The 12,500-nt window shown below is 47.9% G+C and overlaps 1 protein-coding gene across 13 annotated transcripts in view; it reads left to right on the top strand.

Moving 5' to 3' along the window:
- The window catches only part of dlg3 (discs, large homolog 3 (Drosophila)), a 75,202-nt gene that overhangs the window by 14,542 nt on the left and 48,160 nt on the right, over positions 1-12,500 (top strand). Inside the window, exon 1 of one of the 13 annotated variants that reach the window (XM_030368367.1) lies at positions 1,976-3,995. The exons of 10 other annotated variants lie outside the window; for them this stretch is intronic. In XM_030368367.1, coding sequence (XP_030224227.1) covers positions 3,573-3,995 — 423 coding nt within the window. In that variant the 5' untranslated portion in view covers positions 1,976-3,572. Of the gene's footprint in view, positions 1-1,975; positions 3,996-12,500 lie in introns of those variants that run through there. 2 more of the 13 variants (XM_030368369.1, XM_030368364.1) reach the window with 2 other exon arrangements.

The raw sequence follows: 12,500 nt of genomic DNA on the forward strand, positions 1-12,500 counted from the left end.
TGGTATTTTACATATTACCGGCATGTGTGACTGTACACACACACACACACACACACACACACACACACACACACACACACACACACACACACACACACACACTACTCTTCGCTGAAAGGCAGGGCAGTTCTTTTCCCTCCATCTGCAGCCTGGTACGATGATTCTGCTTCCTTTATCTCCTCTCCCCACTCATGTACGACAGATGTGCTGTGGAGCAGAACATACATTTTGTTCATTTATTGTTAAATCATAACCAGAAAAAAAAATACCAATGCTCTGCAGAAAACTCACACACAAGAAAAGTTATTACCACCAAAGTATTTACATGATACAAAATGATTCCTTTGTTGGTCTTCTTGCTCTTCGCATAGGTGTCCAAGTCAAAAGCACCGCACTGAATGAAGGGAATGTCATCCTTGATATAGCTGGGGCCTCTCCGCATCGTGCGTTCCCATTTAGGGTACATGGGGCACAGGTTTTCCACAGGCATATAAACGGAAAGCTCACACAGCACACTGGTCCTTTGAAAACCCGGAACTACTGGCCGGGATGAGCTGTATCAAACCAAATATTAAAACCAAAACAAAATACCAAACCGTCAACGTTTTACTATGAACAAATCTCTTTAACCTCAATTACGTAATGATGTGTCAATGGATCATTTATTCCAGTGTGTAAATGTGATTTGGGTTTCAACCCAAACCTAAATGTGTTGACCCATTAAAGCCGGTTAGGCTGGTGCACCTGTGTATGACCTGTTAACGCATGTGTGTATGAATGCGCATGCGTGTTCAGAGCGGTAGGGTGATCTGCCACAGGACGCTGCATGAGACGATGGGGTGGTGGGAGGTTGCGGCATGCTTGCAACTTGTGTATGTGTGTGTGTGTGTGTGTCTGTCTGTTTGTGTGTGTTTGTATTTGTTTGTGTGTGTGTGTGTGTGTGTGTGTGTGTGTGTGTGTGTGTGTGTGTGTGTGTGTGTGTGTGTGTGTGTGTGTGTGTGTGTGTGTGTGTGTGTGTGTGTGTGTGTGTGTGTGTGTGTATCCCCCTTGCAAACTGCCACCTTGATGGCAGTTTCCATGGTCTCCAGTAACCCCCTGCCCCCACATTTTTGGTCCTGCTATACATCTTGGTACTCCAAGTGTTTAAAATCACGCATCTCTCTCTCTCTGTCTCTCTTTCTCTCGCCTGCATACAGACACACCCAGTTCTGTTCCCCCGTCGCATGTCATTAATAATGCATATATGCAGGGCCTTAACGGCGACAATGTAGTGCTCAGTTCACTAGCAAATAAAGGTTGACCCACGGTGAATGGTGCATGCATATGTATTCATGCAAAAACAAACCCACACAGCTCGGAAGCATGCACAATGCATCGTTTGGCTTTGCTGTAAAATGGGGCTGCGACCAATGTAAGACGGATCTATAGTCAACCCCATCCCTCTCTCTCTCTCTCTCTCTCTCTCTCTCTCTCTCTCTCTCTCTCTCTCTCTCTCTCTCTCTCTCTCTCTCTCTCTCATATCTTGCTCCCGTTCTCTTACACTTTTCGCTCTATCTCTTCCTCCGCCCACTCGAAAGCTCAAGCGTGTAATCGTGTTGGAAGGGTACACATGTGTTGATGTCATCATTGTGAACATAGAATATTTCCCTTATGGCTTCTGAATGAGCCATCAGATGCACTGTACGCTCTACTTTGCTCGGCTGTCGTGGCTTTTCCTTTGTCTTGATGTGTGACATCTCAACTGATTCTTTGTTAAACAAAGTCATTTCACCCCATTGTACGCCAGCATGACTATAATACTTGCCAAGGACATTGGGTATTTAAATCATGTTTAATAACCCTGCTTCCTCCGAAGGCACACTATAGATTATAGATTTTATATAGATTTTCCAGGATTTTTCAAATCCACTTAAATCAGCTGCACCTGCACTATTGTTGGCCTGTTTTCCAGATGTTGTGTGGTGACACAGAGCTCCAGGCCATCCATCTGTGTCCACAGAGGGGAGGACTTGGTTGGGTTGACCAGGAACCAAGCTTGAGCACACCAGTTTAGAATCTGACTTTCAGGCTGATGAAAGACCTGGTTTTAAACCTTTATTTTACAATCGATTCCCGGGCGTCTATGTTAAACAGGAAAAGTGAAACGAACATCTATACCACCCATCTTTCTCCTTTCATATTGGATGGCTAAACGAAGCGGTTTTCCCAACCTTCTTGATATGAGGAAGGCTGCATCTTCCCAGTCAAGACAGGAAGCGTTAGGGATTTTTTTTGGATTAAAGCAGCGTGGGCCCTTTAAGAGAAGCCAGCAAAGCATTCAGTGCTTTTGGTGCTGCTGCTGATGGCAGCGCTGCCAGTTGATTGGCTGTGGCTGTCAGGGCTGAGGTGCTGGAGGGATGCTGCTGCGTATCTTCCTCTCGCTCTCGCTCTCTCTCACCCCTCCCTCTCGCTCTCGCTCCCTCTCTCTCTCTCTCCCTCTCTCTCTCTCCCTCTTTCCCTGCCTCTCTGTGTCTCTCGCCCGCTCTATGTCCCTCCCACCCTCTCCCGCTCCATCTCTCGCTTGTTCGCATCCCTCTGAATAATCCACATCTAGGGCAAGCAGGCTGATAGGCAGACCCGCGCGCAGCTCCTCTCTGCAGGCTGAGTCAAGAGAGAGAAAGGAGGAGAAACGCTGCTCAACGCAGGAGGAAAAAAAAAACACCGCAAAGGGAGACAATTTGGCATAAAAGAGGAAGGTATTGAGAAATAATTACTGGGAACATTTGCAACAGAGGATATCATTTATACATACATATTGTTTCTATACATATATATTTGTACACACGTATTATAGATATTTATATAAATATATATAGACATTTATCTCTGTATATACCTGTATTTGTGGTTGTCTGTTTATATATGTTAATATTTTTATATGTATTTGTGTGTGTAAATATATATGATATATAAACAAATCAATATATATATCTATGAATTTCTATACATATCACTGTGAAACAAGAACAGCAAGAGGAGCATACTACCATCGGGGCTGGTCTCTGATCGTGAGGTCGTATACAATATTTTGAATATTTTTACTTTGATCTTCTACGTCAAGAGGACGAAGACTACGTGACCATTTTTTGATTTTTTTTTCCTTTCTTGTTTCTCCTGTCGCGACTTCCTTCGCTCCTCCTTGCTCCACTCCCGCTTTCATTTTTCCGAGGAGGAATAAAAAAAAAAAAGACGCCAGACAAAAACGGACTAACTAAAGAATCACGGGACGAGGGAACCAGAAAACAGAATCGGAAGGAAGAAAGCGAAGAAAAATCGGGGCTGAAATTCCTGTGATTAGCGCCATTAGCGTCGGCATTAGGGCTTGTTGAGCCGATCGCAGTGCGCTCTCTCTCTCTTTCTCTCGCTCTCCCTCTAGCTCTCTCTCTCTCTCTCTCTCTCTCTCTCTCTCTCTCTCTCTCTCTCTCTCGCGCTGTGTGTGTGTGTGTGATCTCAGGACGAGGCGGGCAAGAGACCCCGAGTGCGGCGCCGCTCAGCCCCAGCTCAGCCCATCGCCCGACGGCGGCGCAGCAAGCATGCACAAACACCACCACTGCTGCAAGTGCCCCGAGTGTTACGAGGTGACCCGCATGGCCGCCCTGCGCAGGATGGACGCCCCGCCGTACGCCGGAGACTGGCAGGCTGAGCCCTACGGATACCCGGCCGGGTACGGGGGAGGCCAGACCCTGCCGCCCCCGGCCTCAGGGGGAGGTGCAGGCATGGGAGGAGGAGGAGGAGGAGGAGGAGGAGGTGGAGGAGGAGGAGGAGGAGGAGGAGGAGGAGGAGGGGGCACTTTGGGGAGAAGTAAGGGCAAGAACATGTCAGCCGGAGGAGGTCCTGGCGGCCCCAACCCCAAGGGTCAGTCCAAGGGGGGGCCCAAAGTAAATGGCAACAACTCTGGAGGGCAAGGCGCGTGGTGGCCGGAGTGTACGTGTACCAGCCGGGAGTGGTACGACCAGGTAACCCCCCCCCCCCCCCCCCCTCTCCCTCTACCGTACGCTCCCCCCTAGCTCAGCCTTCATCCAGTGCACCACTGGGAGTTTTGATGCACTGTTGCTATAGTAATGATGAGTCCATCATACGCGCCTTCGGTACATTGCCATGGCTTTTCGTTTCAGTTATTTATTTATTCTATTCACGATGTATAGTCTATTGTGCCTGATTGCAGGCGTTGCACACGCAAACAGCTTACGAACACATCTTTTCATTTTTCATGAATGATGCCTTTAGACGTGCCCAGGGTACATCAAGCCACATGGTGATGCAGTTGTCATAGGCCCATGAGCACAAGTGCACTTTGCTGATTCAGTAGGGAACATGGAATCCAACGAGCAGTTGTATAATTCGTTCCTGTGACTGTGGCCGAAAACTGGCAGCAGGCGTTCTGTCATGAATATCCATTGTAGATTCCTCAGCTAATCAACTAATGGAAGGCTTGTCTTTCTTTTTCTTTTTTTTTCGGTCTGGAGAAGAGAGAACTGATTAATGGCAGTTCTCTTGTTACTTTCATTCATGCTCTTCATTCGTTTAGTCAGGCGTTTTTGGCGTGAATCCGGTCGCATTGCAATGCGATGTCTGAAGAAATAGACAGTCAGTAGCTGTGTGTCCAAGGGAGAAAAAAAAAGGAAAATGCTTTCCTTTCCCCTGCTGTGTGCTGTGAATTTAGCCTCTGCGCTAATGCACTCCTCTCGTTCATCCATCTTGTTAATTTAACACAGGCTTGAAAAATTACCTTGATAAAAAGGTTATAGCGGGTTTAGCAGCGCATTGTGTAATTAAGTTAGGTGTGTGTGCGCTCGCATGGGGGGAAGGGAGTTGAAGTCATGTGTGTGTGTGTATGTGTGTGTGTGTGTGTGTGTGTGTGTGCTTCTTCTGAACGTGTGTGTGCATGTTTCTATGCAGGCTTTTGCGTTTGCGGCAAACGCGAAAGCCTCAAAAAATCGCCCTGTATTCTGTACACTTGGGTACTGAGTCTGAATACGTTTTGATCAACAGGCGGAGGGGAACAGGGGGAGGAGGGAGAATCAAAAGGCAGACATTGGGGGTAAAATGGAGGCTGCAGTGAGGGTGTCCGTGTGGGGAGAGAGAAATACCCCAGAGCGGTCGGCACATATGAACTACAACCTGCCCCTTTCTCAAAACGTCTTCCCCGGTTCCGTCTTGCTAAAGGTCTGGCGGTTTAGATCGAGCGACGTGCTTCGTGCCTTTCGATGAAAACATGTCTCCGCTCACATGTTGGAAAAGCACCCATAGCGCTGTGTAAATTATGTAAGCGTGTATTGTCTCTGTGGGGTTGTGGTGGTATGTATGTGGACCTTTTTCTCCCCCCTCTTTCTCCTCCAAATCCTTCTTCCTACGAGGGCTCATGTCAAGGCTTTGGCCAACCGGTGTTTCGACTGCATGGCTAGAGATATGAGCTTGTCTGGAGATATGAGCTCGTCTCTCGAGCGTCACACCAGCCCTCAACGGGCACCCGTTCATAGAAAGCTCCAATCCCAGGGCCTAGAGACGAACGTGGGTCCGGTTCTGACGTGGCGAGGGGCCACGGTGAGGGTTAGCTCCCTTCGTGGTGTGTGTGTCATGGCGTGCGCTACACGCCACAACACACCGTTGGGAGTGGACCCACCGACAGCGTGAGGGTTGATAGAGGGCGATAGATCAACCGGACTTCACCCGAAAACAAGAAGGGAAGGAAGGAGGAATTAGCAAGGGGAGAAGAAGAGAGAAGGACGGCCGCCACGGGGGTGAAAATGCTAATGTTGGAAAGCAGAGAAATAAGCCAATAAAGGGAGGCAGCAAGCCTAGGGAGGGGGAGGGGGTTATGTAAGTTGAGGCAGTTGGTGGTGCTGTCAGAGAGAGGGAGAGGGAGAGAGAGAGAGAGAGAGAGAGAGAGAGAGAGAGAGAGAGAGAGAGAGAGAGAGAGAGAGAGAGAGACGAAAGGAGAGAGATGCAGAGAGAGAGAGAGAGAGAGAGAGAGAGACGGAAGGAGAGAGATGCAGAGAGAGAGAGAGAGAGAGAGCGGACGAAAGGCCCTGACACCAGAGCAGCATCTGTCTCTACGGTCTACTAAAAAGGATGCTGTATGGAGCAGTCGTTAAAAAAAAAAGAGGGAAAAAAACAGTCCATGTTTCCGCTACGGACGGGCATGTCGGCACTTTAGCTCCCTTAATCACCACTACGTATCCATTGGGGGTGGGGGGGGTGTGGATATATATTCCCCTCCCCCACTACCTACACACTGCTCACATAAAAAGCCAGAGAGCAGAGCCGGCATTCACATGAGCATCAGCAACGATGCACGCCCAGTAAGCCACATCTTCACGCCGTCGTCTCCTGTAGAAGCCCAGGCTTCCTAGCGACACTGACGCTTTTATTGTGAAAGGCAAAATATGGTTGTAGAGAGATGGTGATTCAGAATGACATTTTACTGTTCTACGCTGTGTTTTTCCTATTCCTTCGTTGGTTGTTGCCTTATAAACGTAGGCTACGAATAATGAACGTTGACGCGTTTTGCAATGCGATGCTTTGATGGTGTACGCAAACGGAAGATTGTTTAAATCTCCCAAGAGGAGGGAAAAGGAAATGACACGCCATCATGAGTCATGTGATGATGTCGTAAAGCGTCATCCACTTTCTATGGTTGTTATGTTTTTTTTCTTTATATGACATTACAGTACATTGACAAAGACAACAAATACCGCCTTAGTTTACTTCTGGATAATTCAAAGAGTAATCGCTCTTTGTTTCATTCAAAGCGTTGTGTTAAGGAGAGGAGCGTGAGTCTTTGTGTCGAGAGGCCTGGGCCCTAATGGGAGTCATGTGATGGAAGACTCTTTCTTCCCCGCGGGCTCCAATCTGTCTCTATGTGCTCTCCAGCTCCACTCTGATGATTAGTTTTAAATATTAATTTGATTTTTTCCTTTATTTATTACAGGCACGATATTAAACTTAATCCAAAATGCTTGTTCACTCCCCCCAGCCTCCCGCTGCCCATTCAGGCAAGTTGTTTATGGCGGAGGGATAGTCTCTGGGTGGCTGGTGTTTTGTATACCAATGCACAACAGTCCCAAGGGTGGATGATGCATGAAACACTCTAAGGATCATCGCAAGTTTTCTTGTTTAGTGTGTGTGTGTGTGTGTGTGTGTGTGTGTGTGTGTGTGTGTCTGTCTGTGTGCAAGCGTGCTTTTGCTCGTGATGGTTAAGGCACATGCTAATGTGTGTGTGTAGACATGTTTGTGCACATGTGTAAGTGTCTCTCTGGGTGTGCTTGTGTGTGTGTGTGTGTGTGTGTGTGTGTGTGTGTGTGTGTGTGTTTATGTCTGTGTGTGTGCGTGCACGTGTGCATTCTCTTTCCTTTGCAACCTTGTTGTTCTATAGACGTCTACATGTGCCTGATTCTGGGTTGGTGCTTTCTGATTGGCTGTGTCTCTATCAGCTGCAGCACAGGGCCACGGGGGGGAGGGGGGTATATATGACAGGGCCAGTATTTATCACGGCCCTCCATCACAGTGTCCTGAGAGCTCCCCCCCTACTGGGGGACCTGAAGCGCCCCTCCTTTGGGCAGGCCTATCCTCATGACGGCGGTTTATCTTTCAGATCAGAAGGAGAGTAAGATGAGTGGGACCCAACAGGCCATTACAATCAGCATCCCCCCCCCCCCTCCCCCTAACCAGCACCGGGACCCAGCCTCGCACTTTAAGCAAGCAGGGAAAGACAGATAACCGTTTTATCACCAATATAGACGCTGTCCCCCCCCCTGCCCGTCCAGCCACGTTCCTCCCATCTGATACTACTGAATCAGATAATTAATTCAAGAGAAGGAAAGACTGGATTTGCATATATATTGTATATGACATTAGATGTGAGGGCTCTCATAGGGAAATCGCGCCGTTTCTGTGATGGAGATGAAGATGCGTCGACTGCGTGTCAGCAGATCTCCGGGTTCAGAGCGCGTGGAGGGGGGGGGGGGGGGGGGGGGAGCGGGGAGTGGGTGGAGGACTGACGGAGATGAGTGGAGGAGATAAAAGACGAATCTTGTCTTTTGTTCGAACCAGATCCTCCAATCAGAGGCCGAGACAAGGGGTTCGGCCAACAGATCTCGGCCAGAGAGATTCAGTCGTTTCCTCTTTGGTGGACGGGCGGGGTTGACAGGGGTCAGAGCGAGATCGGTGCGCTGTAGGTGTTTCCACGGCAAAGACCGCATAGGACCCTGGCACCCTAGTGGTGCCTGCTCTCCATCGCTAACGCAGAACATGCCGCTCCTCAAAGCATTCATTTCAGAGGAAATGATGTCATCCCCAAAGCTTTGTCTGCAGGAGGAATTTTAAGAGATGGAGCATCCGCAAGAAACATGGATGACTAAACAAGCGTTGCCACTCTCCATGCCCAACGCGTCTGTTTCAGGAATAAACTAGGCCAGTGAGACTTACATAATATTTAAATATATCAGGTACAAAGTATAATACATTTGTAATGCTTTACAAATAGCATTGGTTCCACTGACGCTATATATAGACTTTGAACGCTGGCATTTCTAATTACATTTTTCTTCTGTGTCATGTGCAATGCTCATGTGGGCTTTATCATGTTAAGTAAAGAAAATGATCCAATGACTTAAATACATCCGTGTATTAATAAAAGCTGGCCTATAATTTGATGTTCATCTCTAATTACATATTTGTACTTACCCATACATTCTTTCATGGGTTTTTCATTAATGAGCGTTCAATTGTTTTGTACTTTAATTGGACAGCCCTGCTGCGACTCAGGTGCTTGCTAGTTTTGACTACGATTTAGTTTGAATCTGTTGCTCAACCAATCAGGCACATTTGAATGCGCATTGGTGCCTGCAGAAATGAAAAAATCCACCTAGCACATAGGCCAACGTGTTATTTCTGTGTATGCTGGAAGAAGATTTTCTTGTTATCTTTCGAAGGTAGGAAGCTATAGGAGACCTTGGAAAGAGCGTAATACGTGCCATACAGACAAAGTTGTATGGTTGTGGCAGCAGAGTGAAATCATATCAGCAAGGTTTAGCAGGGATCAATGGAAATATATATAAAATACACAGAAAACAACGTTTTCATACCTAGTGATCGTCTATGTAACCTTCCTCTAACATTTCGATTCAATATAAATCCTCGTCCCAGGCATGCCTGGCCCTATGATAAAGGCATCATTTGAGAAGTCAAATGTATCTGCTGACCTAGATGACAGTCTTCACTGTTCCGTTTGCTACCTGTCAGCAGTACGACCTCTGACCTCTGTAGGACACTCGACATTTCAGTTGTCACCACACAAGGCCTCCGGAATACCAGCTGATGAATAGCATCAGCTGGTACGGAGTGTTCATGTCTCTCTCTCTCCCTCCCTCTCCTAATTTCTCCCTCGCTCTCCCCTTCTCTCTATCTCTCTCTCTCTCTCTCTCTCCCTCTCTCTCTCTCTCTCTCTCTCTCTCTCTCTCTCTCTCTCTCTCTCTCTCTCTCTCTCTCTCTCTCTCTCTCTCTCTCTCTCTTTCCCTTCTCTCTCTCCCTCTCTCTCTCTCTCTCTCTCTCTCTCTCTCTCTCTCTCTCTCTCTCTCTCTCTCTCCCTCTTTCCCTCCCTCCCTCTCTCTCTCTCTCTCTCTCTCTCTCTCTCTCTCTCTCTCTCTCTCTCTCTCTCTCTCTCTCTCTCTCTCTCTCTCTCTCTCTCTCTCTCTCTCTCTCTCTCTCTCTCTCTCTCTCTCTTTCCCTCTCTCTCTCTCTCTTTCTCAAACGTAGGAGAGATACGAACCAGGAGAGCCGAGGTTCTCTCCAATTTTTCCGGGCATTTTTACCAAAGTGCTTTATCCAAAAGTGCTGGTGTGTTGGTGGCGTGGCGGGGATGTGTGTGTGTGTGTGTGTATGTTGGGCCGATCAGAGGAGTGTGGCTCCCGTGAAGAAGCCAGACAATGATGTCAGCGGCTCTTGGAGAATGGAATGGAGTCCCTGATGCCTGCGGGGCCATCAGTGGTGGCCCGCACGGTTCTCGGGGGCGAAGAAGAGCGGTTTGCTGCATTGACACCTCCCACCACCACCTCCACTTTCCATAAAAGCCTCGCCGTCTGAAGCTCCCTCCTCGCTTTCAACCTTTTTTCGCCTTGGATCAGGCATGTTCTTTCTGTCTCTTCAACATGGAGGACGATGAGGACGATTTAAGGTCTGAGAATTGCACCGCGTGATTTCCCCGGCACCGTCAACGCACAACCACCACTAGCAACACGCGACCATGGAGGAGCGCCCTATTCTACAAATGCTCTCTAGGACTGTATTATTCGTCTCTGGTTCCATTTTGTAAGCCCACTGCTTCGCATGTGTATCGACACCCGTACCGGCCTGTGAGGTTCTGGTACGGATGCGGAGCCGTGTTTCTCCCTCACCGCCAGCCAGCTAGATCAGAGAGAGGCAGACAGAGGGGGTCGGCCTTCTGTGTGTTTGTTGGCCCTTGCTTTGTTTTATCCCGTTGTTGTGTGTGTGTTTCTTTGTGCTGATCACAGTATGGAGTGGCCTGAAAAGGTGACGCCAGGGATGTGCGTGCCAGGTCTGTAGCCCTGCTCCGGTGATGAGCACTCTGGGTGTCTCACTTGGACCGAGCGGCCCCCAGTGCAGAGTCCACTCGCTGGAGTAATAAGAGTAGGAGAAGCCATTAATGAAAGGCAACTCCAAACGCCACTGTATTTATAGATAACATGTACAAGTACAAACCCACGTCTGTACAGCGTGGATGCAGCCGTGTTCCTTGTTCTTTTGAGATGCACCCTCTTGCTGTTACTCCTCTTGCTCCTGGTTATGCTTGAGTGTGCTAGCATCGTCGGGCATGCTACACTGCGCATCACCCACCCACACACGCACGCACGCACACACACACACACGCACGCACGCACGCACGCACGCACGCACGCACACACACACACACACACACACACACACACACACACACACACACACACACACACACACACACACACACACACACACATACATACACCTCGATCAATAAGAGAAGAAAGCGGCCAATCCTGAGCCTCCTGGCCAGCTCTGTGTGCTTATGGGGGGTACGTGGGTGCCTTCAACAGCACCTGTTTTTTTCGTATTATTTAACTGCTGTATCAACTGTTGGTTCTGAGGTCTCTGTACCATTCACTCATGCTGTCCTTATATACTGGATGCAACTGGTCGTGGTACATCTTCGTGGCCATCTCTAATGTTCTCTCCAATATTCTTCAATGTTCCGCCTATTTTCACCTTCATACTGCAATGTTGCTTGTTTTTAGTCTTCATTTTATGGGAGGGAATGTGTGCATGTGTGTGTGTCTGTGTGTGTATGTGAGTGTGTGTCTGTGTGTGTGTGTGTGTGTGTGTGTGTGTGTGTGTGTGTGTGTGTGTGTGTGTGTGTGTGTGTGTGTGTGTGTGTGTGTGTGTGTGAGAGAGGACATTTGGTGAAGCGATGTGTTTCTGACCAAGCGAGTGCCGGAGCTTCTCCGTCTAATGCATTCCCCTTCAGCCATTTGGTCTCTTAGTCTCGTTGCCGTAGACATCGTTTGTTTCTCAGTTTTATGTCCCCTGCAAATTTTTTACACTGCCTTTCTTCTTCTTTTCCCTCCTCCTCCTCCCACTCTCTATTGCTCTCTCTCTCTCCTTTGTCCACAGTTCAAATCAAAGTCTTGTGTTTTATTTAATTTTAATTCGCTGTGATGTTTCGGGTGGGGGGGGGTAAATCAGCGTAATGAGTCCATTCTTTCCCTCTGCCATTTGCAGAGAAACATTATGTTCTGGCTCCGTTCAGTAGTAACCTGGCCACCACTTTGATTTCCTATTCAAAATCTCCTGATATTTCTCCAATGTTGGACGCCAATGTCAACGCACTTTTGGATTCTATTATAACGCAGCATTCATAAGTGAAAGGAATGGATTGCTTGATGACTGCTCTGTCTTTAATGTTGTCCACTAGAATCCTTTTGATAAGTGAATAAGAGATACTATTATTACACACATCACTCAGATTTGGCAAGTACTAGGTTTCACCCTTTACTTTGGCTTTGTTGGTGTGGCTCGCTGTTTTTTCAACCAGGGTTGTTACGTACAAAACCAGTTCTACCTGTTCTACCTATACCTCACAATCGCTTTCACTTCCAAAACTGGAGAGGATGTAACCCACTTGTAATACAGGCCTGACATTAACCCTCTCGTGCTTTTCATGTCATTGTGTGTGTTTGCTCATGTGTGTGTGTGTATGTCTATGTCTGTGTGTGATTGTGTGTGTTTGTGTGTGTGTGTGTGTGTGCACGCTAGCGCTCTTCTGTGTGCCATCACCCGATCCAAACACATTTAGTTAACACCATCAAATTCCTCTAGGTCATCGCACTAACTTTCAACAGCATCCCCTTGTTTGCTTGCGGTTTGCTAATACTGTCCTTTCTTCTCTGTCTTTTGTGATGTTTGAATTC

The sequence above is a fragment of the Gadus morhua genome, chromosome 10, assembly GCF_902167405.1.
Source record: "Gadus morhua chromosome 10, gadMor3.0, whole genome shotgun sequence".
Taxonomy (NCBI): domain Eukaryota; kingdom Metazoa; phylum Chordata; class Actinopteri; order Gadiformes; family Gadidae; genus Gadus; species Gadus morhua.